The 26,658-nt window shown below is 39.1% G+C and overlaps 1 protein-coding gene across 1 annotated transcript; it reads right to left on the bottom strand.

Annotated features, from left to right (window-relative positions):
• Positions 1 to 538: 538 nt before the first annotated feature.
• Positions 539 to 26,614, bottom strand: Erlec1 (endoplasmic reticulum lectin 1). The gene is made up of 14 exons (XM_070025626.1): positions 26,258 to 26,614; positions 22,971 to 23,075; positions 20,418 to 20,498; positions 18,696 to 18,773; positions 18,074 to 18,137; positions 16,897 to 16,931; positions 14,624 to 14,847; positions 14,403 to 14,532; positions 10,888 to 11,049; positions 9,973 to 10,032; positions 4,572 to 4,696; positions 2,234 to 2,311; positions 1,951 to 2,026; positions 539 to 802 (listed from the first exon to the last, which is right to left on the bottom strand). Exons 1-14 carry the CDS (start codon positions 26,414 to 26,416, stop codon positions 731 to 733), a joined length of 1,449 nt encoding a protein of 482 aa, XP_069881727.1. The 5' UTR covers positions 26,417 to 26,614; the 3' UTR covers positions 539 to 730.
• Between the last annotated feature and the right edge of the window lie 44 nt (positions 26,615 to 26,658).

Genomic DNA, 26,658 nt, shown 5'->3' with positions numbered 1-26,658 from the left:
GAACAACCTCCTATCAATTTATTTTTTATTAGCTAGTTATATATATATATATTGTGATTTACTTAATAAACCTATTATTTAAAATATTTCAATAAGCACAGTTATGACCTGTTGACTGACTTGTATCTTCTTGGTTCAACTTAGGCAGCTCATATGTCTAGGAATTTATCCATTCCTGCTAAATTCCCATCTTATTTGAGCAATTATGACATCTTGTATAGGCTAGATTCTAAGTTGCTTGCAATAGATTGTTTTTTCTTCTTTTTTTCTGCCTCTCATGGGGTCTGAACTCAGGGCTTCTGAGCTTCTTTTTGCTCAAGGCTAGCTAGTGTTCTACTACCACTTGAGCCACAGCACCACTTCAGGCTTTTCTGTTTATGTGCTACTGAGGAATTGAACCTGGGGCTTCATGCATGCTAGGCAAGCACTCTATTACTGAGACACATTCCCAGCCCATGAGATTTATTTTCAAACCACACTATCCAAGCAAAGACAGTTTCTAAGACACATTAAAAATAAAAATAAAAAGAGAGACAAATGTCTGCCTTAGAAGTTTATGAATAAGCTCTTATATATACATATATAATATAATGACAGAGTGGTTGAGTCCTTTTATAGCATTTGTTAGATGAGGTCTCATGTCTGAGAACACTGTACTGAGACGCATGGTCAGACAGAAATCAGCATGACTTTCAATGGATTTTTTTTTCCCCTTCAATTTTAATATCCTTTAGTTGGGGAGAGAAAGTAGCCCATTTTCATCTGCAGTGTCTAAGATTTTACAAATCACTGGAGATTCAACCTAAAGAAACAAGAATAATAAAGCCATTAAAAAGTTGATAAGGTGAATATGTATACAAAGTAAGCTTTTTGAAGAGCATTTTTAGATATCTGTATACAATGTGAGATTGATGGGATGTGGACATGTAAACTTGTTCAACCACTTTGGAAAGCAGTATGGAGGTTCCTCAAAAGACTTCACATAGATCTCCCCTATGATCCAGCAATCCCACTTTTGGGCATTTACCCAAATGTTTACAAACAAGACCACACCAAAGCTACCAGCACAACTATGTTTATTGCAGCATTATTTACCATAGCTAAGATATGGAACCAACCCAGATGCCCCTCAGTAGATGAATGGATCAAGAAAATGTGGTATATATACACAATGGAATTCTATGCCTCCATCAGAAAGAATGACATTTCCCCATTTGTTAGGAAATGGAAAGGTTTGGAAAAAATTATATTAAGTGAAGTAAGATGGTGAAATTATTTTTTATGTTTAAGTAAATATGGCAAGGGAGAAGGGATGGGAAGAACAGGAATGTAAGAGAAATACTTAGCTGGGTTTTATATAACAAAAAATAGAAAACATTATGGCAAAATAATCAGTTTTACTGAGAAGCTGAAGAAAATGTAACTTTTATTTTGAAGGAGATCAGATTTAGAAAAATGTATCTTAATGATAGACCAGATGTTGAAATTATGAGATGTTATGGTAATTATGAAAAATACATTAACAGTGCAAAAGGTAGACAATGTATGTGACCAGAGGGACTTTCATTTTAGAAACCATAAAAAAGGAACCAGATTAGTCTGGCACAGGTGGCTCTTGTTTGTAATCCTAGTTACTCCAGAGGCTGAGATCTGAGGATCACAGTTTAAAGCCAGCCTGGGGAGGTAAGTCCTGAGGCTCTTATTTCCAATTAACCACCAAAAAGCCAGAAGTGGAGCTGTGATTCAGTGGTAGAACACTAGCCTTGAACAAAAAAGCTCGGAGATAGCGCCCATGTCCTAAGTTCAAGTCCTAGGATCAGCACATGTGCACACACAAATGTGGCTTGAAACAGTGTGAACATAGAGTCACATGCATGGTAGACAACTATTCTTCCATTAAGCTACATACACAACCCCAAACTGAATTTCTGATATGTTCACTTTACTTACCCCAAGAATATACTGACAGGAGTGAGGCTCTAGCATATATACAGTAACAGCATGTGGAGAGTCTGATTCTTTACATCTGAAACAAAGAGTACTTTAAGGTACTGCCCAACTCATACAAAATAATTCTTTTCAACTATTATTCTCTTAAACTACAAATAGTAGACTCAGTATAATGATTTGGACAACTTAATAATTATTCATAATTATAGTTATTATTTACATAAAACTTTTATCTATAGGAAATAGTGAAAGGCATAAAGCATGATTTGATGGTTTAACTTACTTTAGTTTTACAGTCACCTGTCTTGGTTTATCAGTTATATCACAAACATCTCCATTCCCGTAAAAATGTGACACCATCCTGAAATAGAAAACACAAATTTTATTAACGTTTCACTAGTTCAGAATAATTGGAATGGGTAGATGGGTAGTGGTGGCAAGTGCTAGGGTGTTTTTGGTTATGTCACATAATCTTTCAGATTCTATAGGAAAATATAAATTACAAATACTTTGAATTACTTTAATGTTTGTAACTTGCCTAATATTTGTATATAAATAGCTTAGATTCTAGGAGTAAAGTCACATGTTAAAGTTATACACCTTTACCAAAAGGCTGAAAAGAGCTTTCCTATTTTACCTAAATGAACTAAGCATGTTATGTTTTTGACCTGTTATTCTTGAGAATGAGTCTTAGTTTTGCACACAAGGTGTCTTACCAGGGCAAGCATTCTGGTAATACATAAACAAATGAGTGGATATTCCAATAAGCTTTAGTTTTCAACCCTAAAAAAACCAAAACCAAAAAAACCCCAAACAAACTCCCAGGCCTCATGTTCTTTCACATTTTTTACTCAAGGATGATGCTCTAATGCTTGAACCACACCTCAGTTGCTGGTTAAACTGTAGAAAAGTTTTGGATTTGTTGGCCCAAGCTGGCTTCCAATGGTGCCCCCCAGATCTTAGCCTCCTGAGTAGCTAGGATTACAGGCCTGAGCTACTGGTGTAGGCTGGGTAGTTATTCATTTGTCCAGACCAATATATTGTTGGTTTTGTTGAGTAATTCTTTTTGTTCTCTATCAAGCTAATACCATTAAAATATGGAACTGTAGGTAGTACAAAAGCAAGCCTAGGACAAGGGATCAGACTTAAATAAGGGGTTAGGAGTATGGCTCAAGTGGTAGAGTGCCTGCCTAGCAAATAAAAGTTGCGGAATTTAAACTCAGTACCACCACCTCCCCTGCAAAATCTCAAGGTGCAGTGTACAAGTGTGCCCTCCTGTGCTTTAATAATGTTGGACATGATACCATAAACTACTTTCACACAAAACATACAGGCATAAGACAATGTGAATATTTAAATGTCTACATCTTAATTTTTGCCAACTTTGATTTTGGTCAGTCCGAGTGCAGCACACATTCTGAAAACAATCTGAGTGCCATCTGTTCTAGGAATAAAAAAAAAACAAAACATCTAGGTCGCAGTATCAGCTCCCGAGCCCCTGCTGTGGCCCTGACTGGTCAGTGTAGGAACCTTCTTTGTTTAAAAAAAAAAAAAAAAAAAAGAAACATCTAAGAAGGAACAAAAATAATTTAAGTTCACTAAGTAAGATACCACAAAAAAAGCTAAAGCTTAGTTATTCTTGGGAACTGAGATAGATCAATTTACTTATGTTATACACAATATAACCTTGTGATTCAGTTTCTCAGAAAGTCACTATTCAGCTATTTTCAACCATTACCTCAAAAGATACATTATATTACATTAGGAAAGGTAAGCTTCAAAGCAAATTGCTGGAGTATACTTAAATGAATTAAATAGCTTATAAAGGTAGAGATGACACAGGAAAGAGGCATAGGCTTTATTATTTGATTCTTTTTTTTTTCTTTATTATTTGATTCTAACAGATGGAGCTGCTGTTGGGCTTGGGACAGCTTAGTGGGGAGCACTGCCTAGCATGGGTGAGGTTCTGGGTTTAGTCTCTATCACCACAATAAACAAAATGAAAACCAAACCCAACCCAAACAGAACTGAGCCATAGTCACGAGCACCCCTCACAGAGTCACTGCCACTCCATTCACACCACTAGCCCTGCAAAGGCCAGCAGCTGCTCTGCTTGTGATTACCAGGTACTGTCCTTCCTATGAATTAAATGGCAATCCCATAAGGCAACTATCACTAGATAAGAAAAGTGAGGCTTCTCGAAAACATAATGTGATTTGCCTAAGGAAGGTAAAGAGGCAGCCAACAACTGAATACAGGTAGTTGATACACAAACTAGTGCTCTTTAACTGTTACACTGTGTTGCTTTTCCCAGAGATAACAGATCTAAAAGATGTCCCCTGAAATGATACTGACCTGGGATTTCACCTATGTGTGTAAATTTTTATATGTGTAAATAGTCTTGAGTCTTAAAAGGCGAATAGTCTTTTTTTTTTTTTTTTTGCCAGTCCTGGGGCTTGAACTCAGGGTTGGACACTGTCCCTGAGCTTCTTCTGCTCAAGGCTAGTACTCTACCACTTGAGCCACAGCACTACTTTGGCCTTTTCTGTTTATGTGGTACTGAAGAATTGCACTCTACCATTAAGCCAAATTCCCAGCCCTAAAAGGCAAATAGTCTTTACCTGACTGTCTGGGTACCATCGTCTTGGAGATGATAAGCTCTAGCAGTGTTCTTCTTAGCCCATTCAATATGCTCTTCCTGGTTCCATGTGCCTACAACCACAGAGGTTTTCCCACTGTCCTTGTCCTAACAGATGAAAAATATCTGTGATAGTGCATGCTTGATATCATATACATTTATGTAATGACTTGACCTTCTCAAGTAAGCCACATCTTTATTTTCATTTACACATTTGATACTATCTTTAAATGTAGAAATTTGTCTTCCTAGCTAGGTGTCGGTGGCTCATGCCTTTAATTCTAGCTACGCAGAAGGCTGAGATCTGAGCATCATGGTTAAGAGCCAGGCCGAGACAGAAAGTCAAAAGTGGAACTATGGCTCAAGTGGTAGGGTAGAGTGCTAGCCTTGAGCACAAAAGATCATGGTCAAACCCAGACCCTGAGTTCAAGCCCCAGGACTGGCACAAACACATACAAAATTATCTTCCTTATTCTTGGTTTTTATGAATAGTGCAACTATTTTCTAGTCAGGTTAGTTCTAGATACGGTTTTCTCTAACTCCTATTTTTCCTCTGTCAGTTTGTAGCAGTGCTTTTCTGGAGATTTCACCCTTATTCCTAGACTGTACAACCCACATATGATTGCACCTCGTTTTTGTGATAGTGTGTAAGACTAGCACTCAAAGCTGGGCCCTGTCTATGTTTAGTGCGCTGCAGTCCTAGTCCTGCTAGGATTCTCAATTCAATCTTTGGCTTCTATGTCTGCTATGCTTCCAAAAAGCAAGTGCTTGAAACGAATCCTTAATATAACATTACTCGAAGACGGGACCAAATGAGGAGTAGTTAGATCATAAGGGATACAATCTTATGAAGAGATTAATGCCCATTATTAAGGTTGGCTTGAGGCTTTGAGTTCAATCCCTCACCCTCTCTGTTGCTTTCTTTTTTTTTTTTTTTGGGGGTCCGGTCGTGGGGCCTGAACTCTGGGCCTGGGCGCTGTCCCTCAGCTCTTCAGCGCAAGGCTAGTACTCTACCACTTGAGCCACTGTGCCACTTCTGGTTTTCTGGTTGTCAATTGGAGATAAGAGTCTCATGGACGTTCTAGCCCAGGCTGGATTTGAACTGTATTCCTCAGATCTCAGCCTCCTGAGTAGCTAGGATTACAGGCATAAGCCAATATGCCTGGCAGTAGTTTTATTCTTTTAAACGTGAATTTTCAAGTTATACTGGTCTTCACACTACTCATTTGACTCCATGCTATTTCTGTGTCAAAACTGTCTGTCCGGGGTGGGCACAATGGTGCATGTCTATAGTCCCAGAACTTGAGGCTTAGGCAGGAAGAATACAAGTTTGAGAACAGCATAGGCTACATAGTAAGACCTTGTTTTTTCTTTTAAAAAAAAAAAAGAAAAAAAAAAAAGGACCCAGAATCCCTTTTTCAATTCTGCCATTATTTTTCAAAAGATGAATTATATAGTTGCTCATCCTTTCTCTCTCCATTCCTGTTACTCTCTCCTTTGCCCACCTCCCAAAACATGTTTCTACTTCTTGGTATTTGTTTTGTTAAAAAACATATTAGTTGTTAAGAAGAGTAATGTCTTTGGGTTCCTCCCCTAAGTATACACTCCTTTAGCCAGTTTGTGTGTAAGTGTATTGAGTCCTATATATGTTACCACGCAGTTGTGTTTTAGATCTAGCTTACACATGAGAGAAAACAAGCGCCGTTGTTCTCTCTGAGCCTGGCTTACTTAACATGACTTATTCTAGGCCCATCTAACCATCCATTTCCCTGCAAATGGCATATTATAAGTATTCTTCTCTCTCTTTTTTCTCCTACTTCCTTATTTTCCTTTATATTTTATGTGTGACAACTAACTATCTGTAGGCAGTAAGATACTTCTGACTGGGGAACTGAAATCCCAAGAGTGGTAAGTGAACCAGGACAAGCCACTCTCCTCCTTGTGCTTATTGCCTATGGAAGATATGGCTATTACACATGTTTTTCAGCAACTAGGTGCAACTTCTAGGCAGGGATTAGATAAAGGATAGGGAACATGGCTATGAATTCTAGTCTGACCATTTACTACCTATGGGTTTGCTTCTTCTTCTTTTTTTTTGGCCAGTCCTAGTGTTTAAACTCAGGGCCTGGGCACTGTCCCTGAGCCTCTCTGTGCTCAAGGCTAGCGCTCTACCACTTGAACCACAGCACCACTTCTGGCCTTTTGTTTATGTGGTACTGAGGAATCGAACCCAGGGCTTCATGCATACTAGGCAAGTGCTCTACCACTGAGCCACCTTCCCAGCCCCCTTATGTGGTTTTTGATTGCAAGTTTTCTTCATCTTGGAGTAACAATAACTTACTCCTAAAGGTGTGATGAGGATTAAGTGAACACTAGGTACTTAATGCCTGGCACACAGTGAACAGTTAGTTACACCTGTTGCTCACTATTACTTTTGTATGTCCTACAGCACCTGGAGGAATCCCTGAGAAAGTTCTAGGTTAGATGACCTTGGACAAACTAAGTTTGGTAAAACTTAGTGTTGTTAAGTATGGAAAAGCAGCCACCTTAATGGGTGTATTAACTGGACTATCTGGAAGGCAGCTTTGACCTATCAAGTACATCACTAGTAGTATGTGCTAGCAATATACTGGCAAAAGGACACTGTGCCAGGAGTGTTGGTTCATGCCAGTAATCCCAGAATTTAGGAGGCGGAGGCAGAAAAAACACTACATTGAGCCCACTTTAGGCTATATGGTGAAACTGTGTCTCAATGGAAAAAAAAATAAATATATACCAACAGAACTAATTAAAAATGCTTCCTAAAACACTAAAAAGATCAGGTTAAAGATGAGGCTGTTACAGACATAATCCTATATACCTGGTGAAAAAAACAAGTATGGAGCAATACGTGATCTCTCTGTATAAATAAAGGTTAGACCAACATTACATATATGAATTTTTGTTTTTTTGGTTGGTTGTGGGTTTGAACTCGGCCTGAGCTTTTGCACTCAAGACTAGTGCTCTACAACTTTGAGCCACAATGCTGCTTCTGGTTTTCTGGTGGTTAATTGGAGATAGGAGTTTCATGGACTATCCTGCCAGGGCTGGATTCAGATCTCAGCCTCTGGAGTAGCTAGGATTAGAAAAATGAGCCACCAACACCTGTTTTTTTTTTTTTTTCCTTGTAGAGAATTGGCAACAAAAAATGTTAACCACATAAAGTGCTTATCCTGAATGCATGAGGCCTAAGCTTAGTTCGATTCCTCAGCACCACATAAGCAGAAAAAGCCAGAAGTGGCACTGTGGCTCAGGTGGTAGAGTGCTAGCCTTGAGCTGAAGAGCTGAGGGACAGCATCCAGGCCCAGAGTTCAGGCCTCATGACCGACAAAAACATAGCATAAATAAACTATGCTGAATATTCAAATAGGACAAATGCTGTGGGAAAAGTCTAATAAAGAGGTTTATTAAAAAAAAAGTTAACCACAGTTATTTTTGGGAATGATGATAAAAGGAGAAATTAACCTTTCATTAAAATTTTTGCATATATTTCAGTCGTGGGGCTTGAACTCTGGGCCTGGGCACTGTTTTCAGCTTTTCAGCTCAAGGCTAGTGCTCTACCACTTCAGCCACCGAACCAACCACTTCTGGCTTTTTCTGCTTATGTGGTGCTAAGGAATCAAATCCAGGGTCTCATGCATGCGAAGCAAGCACTCTACCACTGAGCCACCTTCCCAGCCCCATACATTTCTTCAATTAAAGAAGTTACTGGGTTAGTTACATGGTAATTTCTTTGCTCTTACCTGTATTAGTATTAGTTCCACTAAAAAGAAAGCGTAATGTTGTTTTTAATGCACTATGTGATTTTTTTTTTTTGTTTCTTTTATATGTTCTTCCCCCATGGCATAACCCATTTTTACTGTATTTGATTCTGGTGCCCTGTATCTTGTATATACATTTTTCTAGTTTGGGGAGGGGAAGGGTATAACAAAATGCAGAAACAAGGATACAGGTTGACCCATTGTAACAATGAGATGTACAAGACACTATGTTGAAAATGAACTTTACAACTTGGGAGGGGAGGGAGGAGTTGGGAAGATAGGGAAGGAGGTGATGGTAGGGGAAAAACAAAGGAGGGGGTACCAATGCTCGACAGGAAATGTATCTTACTCATGTAACTGTAAGCCCTCTGTACAGTATCTTTACAATAAAAAAAATTGCAAAAAGAAAGCATAATTATAATAATCTTAGTACTTAAGAGGTATGGCAGGCAGGATCATGAGGTCAAGGCCAGCCTAAGCTACACAGTGATAATGTTTCACAAAACCAAAACAAAATGGTAAAACAAAATAACTTCAAAATTGCAAAGCAGTAAAACAAATGGAAAGAACACTTAGCACGGCCTATCTTTGAATTTAGATTAGCTTAGAGCATTTTATGGGCTCTGAGTGTGTCTCAAGTGGTAAAGCCCCTACTTAGCAAGAATGAGAGGATTGAGTTTGAATTTCATTATTGAAAACCAAAACAAAAACATTTTGTGTGGGCAACTACAGTATTTCCTAATTATTACTTATTACTTGTATTAGGAATGAAAAGAACCATTTGAAGTAGTCAAGTCAATCTTTATCAAATTTGTCTTCAATTTTTAGAAGTTTATCTTTCCAAACAAGTAAAACTGTGACAAATATAGGCTGTAAACAAGATGACTAATGTGGGAAAATGTGCCACTTTATTTAAAAAATTATAAATAAAAAGTCTGTGTGTGCAGTCTTAAAAATTATTTTGCTATATTCAACTCACTTTTATTAATATTATCATTAATGTATAATCTTAATTTAAAGTGAGTTTTATAACTAACTTCTTAGGCTGGGAAGGTGGCTCAGTGCTAGAGTGCTTGCATAAGGCCCTGGGTTCGACTCCTCAACACCACACACACAGAAAAAGCTGGAAGTGGTGCTGTGGCTCAAGTGGTAGAATATTAGCCTTTAGCTGAAGAGCTGAGGGACAGTGCCCAGGTCCAGAGGTGATAAAAAGAAAAAAAAAAAGAATAACAAACTTCTTGATTAATGTTAGAGGGGAACAGACACAACAACCTATTATTCTACTAGGCTTATGCCAAGAATTTGAGTAGCCAACAAGCAATGTGGGTTTAACGCTAGGGTTTCTAATTTTCAAAGTTTAAAGATGATTTGCTATTTCCATATTAAAATCATCTAATAAGTAGTATCAATTTCCTTCCTTTATTCCATAAACTATTTTAAAACTTTTAATGCAGAGCTGAGCCTGTATCAAAGCACTTGCCTAGTACCTGGGCTGGAGGTCCAGTACAATAGACAGACAATAATCAAACCAATAAACAATAAACTAACCCATCCAATAGTAAAATAATATAAAAATGTCTATACCTCATGGTACTGATGTACATGTTTGCCATAGCAGAATTCATATTTCCACCAGCCAACACCCTGAAGGAAAGAAAACATGTTAAAAGTTATGCACTGAGAAAGGGAACAAGGACTGACAATATTGTCAAATGATACTGATGAACATATAAACATAATAGCAATGATATGGTTGAAAATTAAACATCACTGAGATATTTAATAAAAAAAAGAATAAGTAAAATAAGTAAGAGCTGGGTAGCAATGGTAACATTGGTAGCTACCATAGCTACTCAGGAGGCTGAAATCTGAGGAGTGCAGTTCAAAGCCACCTGGCAGAAAAATCTGTGAGACTCTTTTTTTTTTTTTTTTTAAATTTAATTTTATTTTATTTGTGAACATACTGTACAGAGGAGTTACAATTACATGGGTCTGTGAGACTCTTATCTCTAATTAGCCACCAAACAGCTAGAAGTGGAGCTGTGACTCAAGTGGTAGAGCCTTGAGTAAAAAAAGTTCTAGGAAGTAGCCAGCCCTTACTGCTGGCCTCAGAATTGGCACACATAAAAATGAATAAAACAAGACAAAAATCCCACTTTTACTTTGTACATGTTAAATCTAGTTTCAACTGTGATTACTATCTAAACAAAATGTGGGAAATATAATCATTGATGCTGATTCTATCAATCAGCCAGAATCATACATGCTTGCTGCATGAAAGGTCAAGTTTTCCCTTGGGAGTAAGAGACTTTAAGGGCTATGGAGTAAATTATGGAGATGTAGATATATTTGATTATAAAGAGAAATGACTACTAGTAATGACAAGATCCTGTCATTTCACTATAGACATAAACCTTTTTAGAGTACTAATACTTCTGATAAAATAACTGCAAAGTAAAAGTTGAAGACAAATATTTAAAGCGAAGGTTCACTTCTTACCCCGTGAAAGCAGTAAGAACCACTAAGGAACTCTTTTATAAGTTGATCATCTGTTAGCTTGGATATATGGGTTGTTCCAACAGTGAACATTGGCTGGGAGCCAATAGTAATAGTTTTGTGGATTGCTGGAAATCTTTCTTCTTTAGTTGACTGCAAATCTTCCTAAAAATAAGCAAACACATTTGTAAGTTCCCTATGTCATAATTTTTTTTCAATTATGGCTTCAGTTATTATTAGCAGGTGCTCTACAACTTGAGCCATTTGCCCAAGCCCCTTTTTGCTTTAGATATGTTTTGAATATGGTCTCTCATTTACACACAGGCGAGCCTAGACCAAAATCCTCCTAGTTATACTTCTTTTGTAGCTAAGATGACAGGGGCAAACCATCTTGCCTGCCTTTACTGATTAAAGTATAGTCTCATGAACTTTTTGCCTGGGCTGGCTCCGAACCATAAGCCTTCCTATCTTTGTCACCTGAGAAGCTAGGATTATAGGAGTGAGCTATGGTGCTTAGCTTAATCTATTATTTTTAAGTTACAGAAAATCTGGAAAATAAGTTTTTCATTTAATTGAATGTGTTTTAAGGAAATGGAATTTGTGATACTTAACAGTATGTAGAATGCTCAAAACAAATGCTAGTTTAATCTACCAGTTAGGAGTCTCATAGCCATTCTGAACACATAAAGACAAGGTCCATCCATATTTTGTCTTGTTACTCTTGTTGGTACTTTGATACTTGTTAATACTTTGTGTCCCTTCCATTTAGACTAATAAGAGATAAAAGATAACAACTGGAGTAGAGTGGGTGGGGGAATGAATATGAATTATAATTATTCAAATGGAGCAGACCTTGTTGTTGTCTGAGGGGAAGGAACCTGTAATTTAGTAAGGAAGACACAAGTAAGAGTGAAAGCACAGAAAACTCACAGAGGAGGGGTTTTTTGTTTTAAATTGTTATTATAAAGGGGATGTACAGGGGGATGGAAGGGGTGGCTTTAACCCTTTGTGTGTGTGTATGTGTGTGCATGTATCCTGGGCAGGTTGAAATCAGGGCCTGGCTACTCGCCCTGAGCTTTTGTGCTCAAGGCTAGTGCTCTACCACTTGAGTCACAACTCCACTTTCAGCTTTCTGGTGATTACTTGGAGATAAGAGTCTCACAGACTTTCTTGCCTCAGCTGGCTTCTTAACTGTGATGCTCGAATTTCAGTTTTCTGAGTACCTAGTATTACTGGCATAAGCCACTAATGCCCAGCTGATTTTAACTGACTTTTACCAAGAACTGTAATATGAAGACTCCACAAAAGAGAAAACATTTGATCAATTTTGAAATATGATTAATAATTTGTGACTTTTTTTTTTGTCTTCATGAGGCTTGAACTCTGGGCCTGAGTGCTGTCCTTGAGCTCTTCAGCTCAAGGTGAGCACTCTACCACTTGAGGCACAGCGCCACTTCGTCTTCTGGTGGCTGGTTGGAGATAAGAGTCTCATGGATTTTCCTGCCTAGGCTGGTTTTGAACTGCAATCCTCAGATCTCAGCTTCCTGAGTAGCTAGGATTACAGGCATAAGCTATCAGTGCCTGGCTACTTTGTGACTTTTTACATATCTACTTATATGCTTAAGGGATTAAATAAAATACAAAGCCATAGAAGTGAAACATTGATCTCTTCTTAGATGACAGAAATCCTGTTTAGAAATCTTGTCTAATTTCTAAATTAACTGACAGTAACGTCTTCTAACATAGGAAGTTACAAAGAGGGAGGCAAGGACAAGGAAAAAGAAGAAAAGCAAGGAAGCCAGAAAAAACATGGTTCTTTTAGAAAACTCTTAAGTTGCTCAAAACAGCTGGGATGAGCCAGGTGCCTGTGGCTCATGCCTGTAATCCTAGCTACTCAGGAGGCTGACATCTAGACTGTGGTTTGAACTCAGCTATGGTTTGAACCCAGCTGGACCAGGGAAAATCCAGAAGACTCTTAGTTCCAATTGACAGCAAAAAGCTATAAATAGAGCTTGGCTCAAGTGGTAGAGCACCAGCCTTGAGTGGAAAAGGGATAGGACCAAGGCCCTGAGTTCAAGCCCTAGTACCAGCACTAAAAGAAAAGAAGACCCAGCTGGCATAAAGGGAGGGAAATGAAGATGAAGCCCAATCACAAAAATGCTTATATTTCATAAGCAATGATTTTATTTGGAGGCATAGATCATGTTAATCACCAAAGAATCCAATATATAATCAAATGTACATTTTATTTTATTGCCAATACTGTAGCTTGAGCTCAGGGCCTGGTGCTTGCTCAGCTTTCTTGTTGGTTAATTGGAAATGAAGTCTCTTGGAAATGTCTGTCAGGGCTGGGCTTTGAACCCTGATCCTCTAGTTCTCAGCTCTCTGAGTAGCTAAGATTTAAAGGCATGTTCCAGGCAATCCAATGTCAAATATTCATTTTAGAAACATCATTTCATTAACTCTGTAGAAAGGTCAGCAATAGATTTCTGAGCAGACCAGTTTCTGGCCCTAGGATATAATGAAGTCCTCATCTGTTGGCAGGGTGGATTTGAAAGGCATCTATAACACTGATGGCTCTTACTATGTGATCAAAGTGAGAAGCAAATGAAGAGGTAGGTAAAAAAATGACTTAGGTTTCTGCTGGTTAACTGAGTAGAGCATAATGTTTTAAAAGCACTGGAGAAGATAGAAAGTCAGCATGAAGTAGAGAAAATGAGTGTAAGATGACTGAAAATATATAATGCTAAGCTCAACAGGAAGATGAACAGGAAGACACTACAGAACATGCTAAAGGACAGCAATGAACTGAAGAATAAAGTGTTAGAAAGTGGAGATAGGCCTGCTGTCTATTTCCTCAAGAGGCTTAGCTGGAACAAAAATTAATCTACTTCAAAAATTAGATTAACTTCAATATAGAACTATGACTATTGGAGGATTCCAAAACAGCAATCGAAAAGTGTAAGAACTGAAATCATGAAAAGAATTGGACTTAAAAAAATTGGGGTCAACTGTTGACAAGTGCCAGTGGTTCAGGCCTATAATCCTACCTTGTTGGGAAGGTGAGAATGGGAGGATTGTGGTTCATGGTCAGCTCAGGCCGAGGTTTGAGACTCCCTTCCCATAAGCTGGGCATGGTGCTATATGTCTGTCATCCTAGCTTTGTGGAAGGCTGAGATTGGAGGATCATGGTTCCAGGCTAGTTCTGGGCAGAGAAGTCTTCAAGACTCTGTCTCGACAGAACAAGCTGGGCACGTAACTATAATGAGAAGCCAGTTTCATGCCCAGTTAAGAAGCAAGATGCTATCTATCTCAAAAATAACCATTGCAAAAAAGGGCTGGAGTTGTGGCTCATCAGTGAAGTACTGCCTAGCAAGTGTGAAGTCTTGAGTTCAAACTCCAGTAATGCCAAAAAAAAAAAAAAATAGGAAAACTACTGCAAATATCAAAATGTTGACATATATTCTAAAAACTGAAAAATGTAGCACTAAGGAATTGTCATTAGATAATCCTCTTACCTCTTTACTTCTCCTAAAAGGAACCCTTAGTATTTCTTCCTGTTGCTCCAACTGTCTCAGTGTGAGAGGTTTAAATGGAGATCCTGGCAGTGATTGGCAAAATATGTCATTTACAGGAGATGCTCTGAACCTATTTAGTAAGAACAAACATTAAATTAAGCATCAGAACACTACAAAGCATGTGTGCATTGTATGTTTAAAATATTAAATGCACATCCTACCTATATTTAGGATGATTGCACAAGAGTGGTGTCAAAATGACAACTTCATATTCACAAGTTGTAACTTCAGCTACTGAAAGAATTTCATGCTTAGATTCAGGATGACATATGTACATCACAGTACTTGATCTGGGCCGGTTCTGTTTCAAACTACAAGGTGTACCATTTCCCATTCCCACAGGATAGTAGGGTGTCATCTGACCTTCGATATTTTTAGTGGGAATCTTAAAAAAAAAAAAAGTATAATACTTTTCATTAGAAACTGAGGTGGGTTGGAGATGGGGAAGCTCTTATTCTGGAAGGAAGAAAGCTACATTTATTTATAAACAGAAAAGTAACATTTCTGTATTTCTGTAAGTCCACACTAATGACTTGAGTAATTTGTATTTGTAAGTTTAAATCAGTAAAAAAGAATATTATTATTTGATGCTAAAATTAAATGATTAAATCATGTATATTTTTACAAAAGGGTTAAAAGATCAGGATTAACATTAGATATTGTCAATATACTGAAGATACAAGAACTTAGTATATCAGCTGCTTTGAACTGTCATCACTAAATTCTCAATTGGCTGTTTAAAAGAATTTAGGTTCCAGAAGTAGGGCTAGATGGTAGAACTCTATCCTCTAAATAGGAATTTAAACCAGTACTCGCACATCTAAGTATTCTTCTCTGACATTAGCAACATATACTTTTCAGCATATAAACGTCTACATAAATCTATTCAAGTCTAACAAAGGGCAAATTAAGACATTTTCATGGAATGGAGAATAATAGATATATGTCAGAGGGGTGAAGGATTCATTAAGGAGTTAATAATATCTCAGTGCACGTTCTCATTAAAGATGAGATCCCTGTCAGTGCCACATCCAAAACCAAGCAATAAATGGATATTCCTGGAAAAAATATTTTGAGATTTCCTTGTATGCTATTTGATACTATTGAAAATTAGAATAACTTGGATTCAAATTTCAAATTTTGTAGCTTTATGACTTCGATTCAGTGTCGGTCATTTGGAAAAGTAAAATAATAAAATACTCAAAGCTTGTTGGGAAAATTAAGCATTAGCTTTTCTTACATGCCTGGCTTATAATTAGGTCTTAATGTTAGTTTACTTCCCTTATCCTTTTCTTCTTCTACCTTTTATCATTTCACACTTTTAATTTTTTCAGTACTGAGGATTGGACTCAGGGCCTTACAAGTGCTCTATCCCTTAAGCCATATCTCAGTCCTCATTTCATACTTTGATTCCCATTTTGCTATCTTTCAGTCATGGTAAATCTTTTATCTTGAAGGTAGTTTGTAAACTTAAAATCTTCAATGCTGTGTGTCTATACTTAGTTCATCAACTGCTCCTCAAACTACCACAACCATCATCTACCAAAACCATTATCTTTTTTTTTTTTGGTCTGTTGTGAGGCTTGAACTCTGGGCCTGGGTGCTGTCCCTCAGCTCTACAGCTCAAGGCTAGTGCTCTACCACTTGAGCCACTGCGCCACTTCTGGTTTTCTGGTGGTTTATTGGAGATAAGAGTTTCACGGACTTTCCTTCCTGGGCTAGCTTTGAACCGCCATCCTCAGATCTCAGTCTCGGATTACAAGTGTGAGCCACTGGCACCTGGCTCATCATCTTCCTCAGTTATCAGTCCGAAGCAATTTTCAAGGCCTTTGCTGTTTCATTTTTATTTTTACTAAAAGCATCATTATTACATTAAGTCCTTTATAGAAATATCCTCCATCTAAAGTTATGTAAATTTGGAAATTCTGAGGATGCAAAAGCATGCTGAACTATATGGGTATTTCCAAATTGTGATTACATATCTTGAGGAATCACTGTTTTCAAACACTCATCACTTAATAAATGTTTAGGAAGTGTCCATAGTATGTATGGTACTCTACTTTGCACTTTGGGGTGGAGAGATAAAATATAGTAGTCCCTACTTCTAAGACACGTGAAGTCTGGAAGCTTATTTACAAATACAGTTTTTTATCTTATTCATAAGCGATAAGAACAAATGGGAAAAAATATAAAAGCTCTTATTGTAATTGTTTCCACTGCTAAGTACTAACATGACATAATTAGAATCAATACATAATTGATATTTAATTTTTTTAGATGTGATTCTTAATGCTAATAGAAGAAACACAATGTAACTTTTCATAGAAAAACCAAATATATTGAAAATTTGTAAATCTTTGACCAAATCCTATAAATTCACAGCTTACTAAGAACAAAGTGTTAAGAGTGAAAAAAATTTACACCTGTCACTTGCCTCATTTGATTTTTCCTTTTCTTCTGCTTCTTGTTCTGTGGAATATGAGAAAAAGGTATACGTAAAGAATGAGTAATGACATGTGTAAGATAGAAATAATTAACTTTCAACCAACCTTGCAACCTTAAACTTCTAATATCCAAAACACAATGTTTTTTTTTTAAGTAACTGTGTGTGTGTGTGTGTGTGTGCGCACGCGTGCAGGGGACAGCAATGCTGTAGATTGAAGCTAGGGCCTCACATATGCTAGGTAAGCACTCTTACCTACATCCCCAGCTCTGTTTCTTAACTTTAGTTTCCTTGAAATGATTTTGTAGGAAAGGGCAATCTTTATATCATTTGAATGTGTGTGTGTGTGTGTGTGTGTGTGTGTGTGTGTGTGTGTGTGTGTGTGTGCATGCTAATACTAGGGCTTGACCTCAGGGCCTCCTGCTGTGTGTGTGTGTGTGTGCGTGTGCGTGCGTGCGTGCGTGCGTGCGTGCGTGCGTGCGTGTGTGTGTGTGTGTGTGTGTGTGTGTGCTAATACTAGGGCTTGACCTCAGGGCCTCCTGCTTTGTCTTAGCTTTTTCATTCACCTCTGGCTCTCTATTACTTGGACCACAGTTCCATTGTGACTTTCGTTTGCTGGTTAATTGGAGATAGTGTCTCATAAACTTTCCTGCCTCAGCTGGCTCTGAGCTGACATCCTCAGATCTCAGCCTCCTGAGTAACTATGATTATGGGCATAAGCCACCAGTGCCAAGTTTAATCTTTACATCTTTATGTAGAAATTACTCCATTAAGAAAACTGTTCACAAGACATTTCTTTTGAAATATCTTCGTGAAAAATTACATCTTAAATAACTGGCCATTTTGGGTAATTTAGGTCAACAAAAACTTGAGTTGTACAGCTATTTCCATAAATAAAAACTATGCTAAAACTAACATTATATAAAAATAACATAAATATCATAACAGATTTATAAAACTTCATTGGAAATAGGAAAAAAAAGCATGTTTGTCAAAGCAGAAAATAATGAAAACCAAGATTTCTTTCAAAAATGTTTCCTATGTAACAGCTAAGTAAATTATTTTATGTTTTAAAATTCCATTGCCAAGAAAATTTCTTAAATTTCAATTTGAATATGTGTGAAACCAAATTCCAACATCATTATAAAATTACTGTGTAGAGACCAACCTTTTTCAGATAGAAGGTTCTTAGCCAACATATTCCCAAGGTAGTACTCATGAATATTTATTTTCTATATTAAAAAGAAATATGGTAAGTAATTTGCAAGAACATTGTAAGGCTACAACTTTAAGTAAGCTTTAATACTTTTTATTACGAAACTTCTCATTTTACAGTGTTCTACATGTTATATTCTTAAGAAAAACAACAGGGCCCCCCCCCCCCAAAAAAAAAAAAAAGTGTGAAATGACTTTTGGAAGTGGCGCTGTAGCTCAGGTGGTAGAGTGCTCGCCTTGAGTTGAAGAGCTGAGGGATTGCGCCCAGGCCCAGAGTTCAGGTCCCATGACCGACAAAAAAAAAAAAAAAAGATTTACAATACAATAGTTTGGAAGTGGCACTGTAGCTCAAGTGGTAGAGCGCTCACCTTGAGCTGAAGAGCTGAGGGACAGCGCCCAGGCCCAGAGATCAAGCCCCATGACCGACCAAAAAAAAAAAAAAAAAAAGTCTGGAAGTGGTGCTGTAACTCAAGTGGTAGAGCGCTCGCCTTGAGCTGAAGAGCTGAGGGACAGCGCCCAAGCCCAGAGTTCAAGCCCCATAACCGACAAAAAAAAAAAAAAAAAGAAAAACATACCTGACCAGTTTCTTTCTCTTCATGGTACTGTCGTATGTGTTTTCCATGACATACTTCGTAAGTCCAGTAAGACTCAATCTAAGAAAGATAAGTAAATTTAAATATATAAAAGCCACACAATTCAATTAATTTAAATTTTTTTGAATTTATTAATAATTTTTTAAATCTTTTACTTAAGTGAGTAGATTTTCCCCAAAATTTACAGTAAGCTTTCACTAAGCAACATCTTTTATTACCTCACAAGTTGCTGCAACTTCTGAAGTCCATTGTTTTCATTAGTTAGCTATCTGTGAGAATTATGGAAGAAAACAGATCTAGAAATATTCTAGGGTCTATAATCACTATACATAATATCTACATGGTCTAAAATAATAATTAGCATTTTAAATTAAAATTGTAAAATGCAAGAAACTTTTCTTTGAAACTGAAAAAAAGTCCAAGCTGGGTGCTGGTATATTATGTCTGTAATCCTAGCTATTCAGGAGGCTGAGATCTGAGGATCTCAGTTCAAAGCCAGCGCAGGCAGGAAAAGTCTGTGAGACTCTTCTCTTCAATTAAGCACCAAAAAAGCTGGAAGTAAAGCTGTGGCTCAAGTAGTAGAGTGCTAGCCTTGAGCAAAGAAGCTCAGGGACAGAACCCAGGCCTTGCGTTCAAGTGCAGGAGCAGCATGTGTGCGCGCACACACACATGCACACACACAAGCACACAAATTCAAAGTAGTTTGGCAAGTGATGATCTGATACTGGTATTACTGAGTGCTACATGTTCTGGAATTTAAATGATCAATATATATACACATTTTTTTGGGTATATTCATTATTATTGTACTTTATTTATTTTTTTGTCGGGTGTGGGGTTTGAACTCTGGTCCTGGGTGCTGTCCCTCAGCTCTTCAGCTCAAGGCTAGCACTCTACCACTTGAGCCACAGTACCACTTCTCGTTCTCTAGTGGTTTATTCGAGATAAGTTGCATAGACTTTCCTGCCTGGGCTGGCTTTGAACTACTCAGCCTACTGAGTAGCCAGGATTGTGGGCGTGAGCCACCAGTGCCCAGGTGTACCTTATTTTATAAAGAAATACATTTGCTTTTGCAAAAACAGCAATTGCAAGTTTACAAATAAGACCACAGGAGCTGGGAAAGTGGCTCAGTGGTAGAGTGCTTGCCTTGCATGCATGAGGCCCTGGGTTCGATTCCTCAGCACCACATAAGCAGAAAAAGCCGGAAGTGGGGCTGATACTCAAGTGGTAGAGTGCTAGCCTTCAACTGAAGAACTGAGGGACAGCGCCCAGGCCCAGAGTTCAGGCCCCACGACTAACAAAAAAAAAAAAAAAATAAGACCACAGACCTCAAAGTCACAATGCTAAATCTTAAATTTATAACCAACAAAGTTATAATCAATTGGTTTACAAATAGTCTATGGCATTCCAATGAAAATAAAAACTCCCCAAAGGTCACAGGAGCTTAAAGAATAGGCTTAGTGACAATTTCTTAAATACCCCAAAGAAATCACAAGATTTTTAAACTTAAAATGTTTAAAATGTTTTTACTGGCAAAATCCTTTAACATATACGTGAACAATATATTATGAGACAATAACTTAGATTTACTCCTAACATAAAATCTGACATGACATAATAAAGATGAAATGCATAAGTAATTTCAAGGTTCTATTGGATGCTGAAAATTTATTTCCTATTTATCAAAATAACGTAAGTACATACTCTGTAGGAGCAACTGCTTTGTTTGAATAGTGGTTCCAAAAGCTCTCTTGGATTAGGGCCTTTGTAGTCTTTTTCTTCTTCCTAAGAAAGAACTGGCATTTAATATATTTTCTAGAACTTTACCCAACTCTGCTGCTTGGGTATTAATTTATTGGCTAAACCACAAATGCCTGGAAATAAAAGTCAAAACCTTAAAAGAACCAATGGTATACTTCTTTCAAATGAACCAAAGCAGAAAAATATGGAGCCATGGAATAATCTGCCATCTCATTCATTCTTACTTCTTTTAAAAGGTTTTTTTTTTTTTTTGGGTCCGGTCGTGGGGCCTGAACTCTGGGCCTGGGCGCTGTCCCTCAGCTCTTCAGCTCAAGGCTAGCGCTCTACCACTTGAGCCACAGCGCCAGTTCCGGCTTTTTTCTTTTTGCTTATGTGGTGCTGAGGAATCGAACCCAGTGCCTCTGGCATGCAAGGCTTGCGCTCTACCACTGAGCCACCTTCCCAGCCCTTTTAAAAGGTTTTAAATACCACTTTTCTGAACAATTTTTTATGCCTGTACCCAAGCAAATTCTGGCTATGAAAGTGTTAGAATGGTTGAATCTTGTGGAATATACTGGAAATGTAGTTTTAAGATACTTTTCAGTTTCTACACATTTCATGTTTCTTCTTTCTTCTTTTTTTTTTTTGGTCAGTTGTGGGGCTTGAACTCTGGGCCTGTGCACTGTCCTTAAGCTCTTCAGCTCAAGGCAAGTACTCTACTACTTGAGCCACAGTACCACTTCTGGTTTTCTGGTGGTTAAATGGAGACAAGAGTCTCACAGACTTTTCTGCCTGGACTGGCTTTGAACTGCGATTCTCAGATCTCAGCCTCCTAAGTAGCTAGGATTACAGGCATGAGCCACTGGTGCCTGGCTTCATATTTCTTTATTTCAGACTTCTACATATTTCTACATTTCAGGCTTGAATGCCATGTGTGCATGTGTGTATATGTGGGTATGTATGGGCATTAGTGTCTTAAGGAAATTTGGAGCAAAATTAAATAGCTGTCTTGTGTAGATTTCAAATCTGAAAAAGACTTAAGCAAGCACATGAATTTAATAGTTATATTTTACAGATCATAACAATATTAATTGGCTTTTAAGTTTATTGAGTAGAGGAACTGAGTTTGAAATCTGTCCAAGTACTCACAGCTAACTGTAGCCTATACCTCAAGCCATCTGGCTTATGCTCATTTCCTTTCCATTATACCATGTTGCCTCTTGTTTCATCTTGAAAGATGCCATTTCCTTGAAGGATGGATAAGAGGGAGTTAGAGATTTTAGAAGAAAAGGGAATGTGTTGTTAGGCAAATTAAATTGGCAGCCAAGGAAAGAGAGCAGCACATGGTATTCAGGCAAAGGAAAGGTTTATTTGCAAGCTGCCTCTGGACAAGTTGGAAGCCCATGCAGGAATAAAGAGGGTTGAACCATAACTGGGCCACCACTTATCAAGGCCAGGGGCGGAAGAAGGTGTGGCCACATCAGAACCGGATGTGACTTCCGGGAGGGGGGGGTGTGACTGCCTCCAAGTGTGTCAGTTACCTAGGTGACACAGGTACTGGGCAGAGACTTAACCAAGAGGGAAGTAGTCTGCTCCCCCTTCCCAGAGTGGACTTTACATGTATGAGATAATGTAGTGAGAAAGCATAAAGTATCTAAAGATTTTTTTTGCTAGCCCTGGGGCTTGAACTCAGGGCCTGGGCACTGTTCCTGAGCTTCTTTTTGCTGAAGGTAGCACTCTACCATTTGAGCCACAGTTTCACTTCTGGCTTTTTCTGTTTATGTGGTACTGAAGAATTGAACCCAGGGCTTTATGCATGCTAAGCAAATATTCTACCACTAAGCCACATTCCTAGCCCTAAAATAACTGTAGATAGATTTTCACTGCATAAATAACTGGTTGCTATTTTTTTTCCAAAGCGAATTGCAAATTAAAGAAATTCAGAAGTGATAAAAATGATTAATATTTTTCTACTGAAAGTTTGTTGGTCATGGAGCCTGAAGTCTGGGCCTGGGCGCTGTCCCTGAGCTCTTCAGCTCAAGGCTAGTGCTCTACTGCTTGAGTCACAGCACCACTAGCTTTTTCTGTTTATGTGGTGCTGAGGAATAGACCTGGGGCACTTACGCATGCAAGACAAGTACTCTACCACTGAGCCACCTTCCCAGTGCCTGTTAGGAATCTTGTCACTTAGTTTTCTTTTTTTGTTGTTGGTCGTGGGGCTTGAACTCTGGGCCTGGGCACTGTACCAGAGCTCTTTAGCTCAACGCAAGCACTCTACTACTTGAGCCACAGTGCCACTTCCGGTTTTCTGGTGGTTAATTGGAGATAAGAGTCTCATGGGTGTTCCTGCCTCAGCTAACTTTGAACGATGATCCTCAGATCTCAGCCTTGTAAGCAGCTAGGATTATAGGTGTGAGCCACTCACTGGTGCCCAGCAATTGTCACTTAAAGTATATGGTTGCAATGCTTTAATTATCTTTGATGACAACGATTATTAAAATATTTATGAAAACGTACCTCATCCCCACTTGTCACAAGGGGAAGTATGCATTTATATTTTTCCTTATGTGCAGTTGTCATGATGACATAATTATCTTCTTTATATAAAACTCCGGTTGTGGGCTAGAAATAGAACAAAAACATATATGGTTTATAACACACACACACACACACACACACACACACACACACACACACACACACACACACACACACACACACACACACACACACACACACACACACACACACACACACACACACACACACACACACACACACACACACACACACACACACCTCAACTCTATGTTTAGAACAGAAAGCTGGTTCTAGGATTTGAACTCAGGTCTTCACACTCTCACTCATACTTTTCTGCTCCCAGTAGGTACTCTACCACTTGAACCACACCTCCACTTCTAGCTTTTTTTTTTTTTTTTTTTTTTTTAGCTCCGGTCGTGAGGCCTGAACTCTGGGCCTGGGTGCTGTCCCTCAGCTCTTCAGCTCAAGGCTAGTACTCTACCACTTGAGCTACAGTGCCACTTCCGGCTTTTTTCTTTTTGCTTATGTGGTGCTGAGGAATCGAACTCAGGGCCTCAGGCATGTAAGGCAAGCACTCTACCACTGAGCCACCTTCCCAGCCCCCACTTCTAGCTTTTTGTTATCTGTAAAAGAGCCTGTGTTGGTTTGATGTATCTGAATGGGAAGATGATTTAAAGCAGAAGTTTTAAAGCTTTAGGAAAAAAAATTCCCATTTGCTAATCCTGTCTTCCAATTTAGAAAAAGGATCTTATGTTAGTTCATGTAGCTCCTTTATTAAATGCAAATGTCCAGCTGACTACATTAAAAAATGGCAGTGCCAGGGGAGGAGTGTGTATTTTTTTCAGTTAAATAAAGCAGTAAAGAGATGCTTCTTTCAAAATACCAATTTTGTTTTCTTAGAACTTACTTAGTACAAGGGCATAGTCTATCTGCCATTTCACTTAAAAATGTTTAGTTTTTTTCAAAATAACTCAGACTTAAAAAGAACTTCTTAACAAAATCTAAAATGGACAGTCTTCAAATATGTCCATCTTGGATTTTGTTGCCTTGCCAACAAAAAGTATTTAAAAATTAAAATTCAAAATAATATTGATAAACATGAAACATTAATGTAAAATACATTAGGATTGGAATTTTTTTTTCCAGAGTCTCTTTTTAGCTAACAATGCAAGTGCTAGAAAGAAGGTCAAATGATCATCTGGGAGTAACCACATAGGTTGTACTTCTAGGTGCATACATTGAGAGATACATTTAAACATGGTTTTTGTTGTTGTTGGTTGTGGCTGGGCCTGGGTGCTGTCCCTCAGCTCTTCAGCAAGTGCTCTACCACTTGACCAACAGGGCCACTTCCAGTTTTTTGGTGGTTTATTGGAGATAAGAGTTTCACGGCCTTTCTTGCCTGGGCTGGCTTTGAACCATGATCCTCAGATCTCAGTCTCCAGAGTAGTTAGGATTACAGGTATGAGCCACTGGCACCCAGCTTTAAACATGCTTCTAAAACACAGGTGCAAGAGTAAACAGATTTCAATAACCACATACATTAAACATTTACCATGATCATTCCAAGTTTGCTCTTTACAACTAACAACCAAGCCTGGCCTAAAGTATCCTCACCTTAAGACTCCTAAAGCTTTATCTAATTTATAATAAAAATTTATATAGGTATTTTAATACAGAATGACAGTATTTCATGGCATTAATACAGAGATAAGCCTGATTTTTCCAGAGAAATACCTAAGTTCGAGAATTAGTGAACGATCAAGGGAAAACAGTGGTGGGGAAATAAACCAAGTATGAAATACTATAGTTGCTAAAACTACCATTTGCAAACAGAACATTAGAGTAGGTAAGTGGACCAGATAGTATCAATGCTAACCACAGAGCCCAGGGGACTATTTTTGTCAGTGGAAACTGTAAAAGGAGGTACTTCAGGATACAGTTCTGAAATAGCACTCATTTCAAATCTCCTTGTGATTGTCAGAGCATGATGTAACTTTTTAACCCAATCTCTGAATGCCATAGTTATGGTCAGATTCATATTAGAAAGAGTATGGAATTAGAATCAAGAGTTCTTTTCACTAAGCCACATGAATGTAAACCTTTCAAAACAATCTTTGCCTCCTAAAGTTATTGCTGCTTAAAGTAATGATAACATTTACTTACGCTCTTAATTCTAAACTTGAGATTTGACGATCTGATAAAAGAGAAAAGGATATGCTACAAGTGTAATGGAACCCTGTGTGTGTGAGAGATTGAACCCAGGACCTTATACATGCTAGGCAGGCACTCTACCTCTTATCTACATTCCTCATCCTCCAACTTGATAGTGTCTTGTTGTCACAGTGCCATCTATTAATATCCCAATGAAACTGTAACAGAGCAATTAACAATACTCTCCCAACTTGAATGATCACAGATAGTAAGAATGAAGAAAGCCTGTTTTGTTTTCCAAGAATTCAATGTGAAATACACGAACTACCATAAGTTATTATATAAGAGCACAATTTTTACTGGCTGGCAACAGCTGAAGGTGCATAGGAAGACTTTGCTGCAGTTCACCCCCACCCCACAAAATTCTCATTTCCATGAGGTTATACATTCGTCACTGCATGAAAATTCATCATTAACAAACCAACTCTCATGTTCTGGGATCTTAAATAGATCTTGGTCTACCAAAACATAAAGAAAAAGGTCTTCCACATAGAAGGTCGTTAAAACATCTCCCAGGCCAGACAAATCCTGGGGAGGGGTGGAGGGTGTAGGACAATTTTGAAGGGAAGAGATTCCCCAGGGGCTGTTGCAAAAGTTTATGACTTGTCAGTGGACGCGAGAGAGCAAAGGATGCAGAGGTGTGTGTGTGTGTGTGTGTGTGTGTGTGTTGTTGGTGGTGGTGGTAAGTTGAGGCTGCAGGACGCTAGGGCGGCCAGGTGGGGGGTAATGCAGAAGGAAGGTTGCTGGTGGAAGAAGAGGACGGGCGGTTCTGCATGATAAGCCGGGGTGCGCCCAGGTGATCCTAAGGCTTCTTGAAGCGCAGGATGGAGAGCGAGCGTTATGAAAGGGAGAGCGAGGGACGGCTGGATCCTCGCACTGAGGGCGCAACCACCCAATGGCGCCGAATGAATGAATGAATACGCGAGCAAAGGAAGGCAGGCGAGGTAGAAGGAACTCGCGCCTGTGGAGGAGATCCGGGGACGGGACGGGAGGAAGCCCTCGGTTCCCGCGGGGGTAACAGGGATGGCGGCGGGGTTCGCGGCGACACTGACCAGAGAGAAGTCGGTGCCGGGCCAGTTGACGCGGAAGGGCACGTCGTCGCTGAGCGGGGGCAGCGCTCGGCCGCCGCCGGCCGCCTCCAGGAGGCCGCAGAGCACCAGCACCAGCGGCCCGGCCCCCGGGCTCCGCGCGCCGCCGCCCCCTCCTTCCATCCTCCGCCGCCGCCTTCTCCGGCCGCCGCCACAGCCTCCTCGGCTCCAAGAGATCGGGAGGAGGAAGAGGTGGAGGAGGAGGAAGAGGAGGAGGAGGAGGCGGCGGCGGCGGCGGCGGCGGGACTACAAAGCGTGCCGGGAGCGAGGGACCCAACCGCCGCCACGTCTCCTTCCGGAGAGTCCGGCAACGCCGCCTCCGCCCCCACTCTCCGCCTGGTGTCCCCCGCCAGTATTTCCGGGGT

The sequence above is a fragment of the Dipodomys merriami genome, unplaced genomic scaffold, assembly GCF_024711535.1.
Source record: "Dipodomys merriami isolate MVZ:Mamm:240054 unplaced genomic scaffold, mDipMer1.0.p SCAF_17, whole genome shotgun sequence".
NCBI lineage: Eukaryota > Metazoa > Chordata > Mammalia > Rodentia > Heteromyidae > Dipodomys > Dipodomys merriami.
The sequence above is the reverse complement of the archived record's forward strand: the minus strand, read 5'-3'. Positions and strand labels throughout refer to the sequence as shown.

Excerpts from the sequence above, each read along its gene's own strand:
- Erlec1 (XM_070025626.1), bottom strand. The coding sequence starts at position 26,416 with ATGGAAGGAGGGGGCGGCGGCGCGCGGAGCCCGGGGGCCGGGCCGCTG. Across the intron at positions 20,499-22,970 it reads TTGTGACAAGTGGGGATGAG|GAAGAAGAAAAAGACTACAA; the intron begins GTACGTTTTCAT and ends GTTCTTTCTTAG. Across the intron at positions 14,533-14,623 it reads TGCAATCATCCTAAATATAG|GTTCAGAGCATCTCCTGTAA; the intron begins GTAGGATGTGCA and ends CTTACTAAATAG.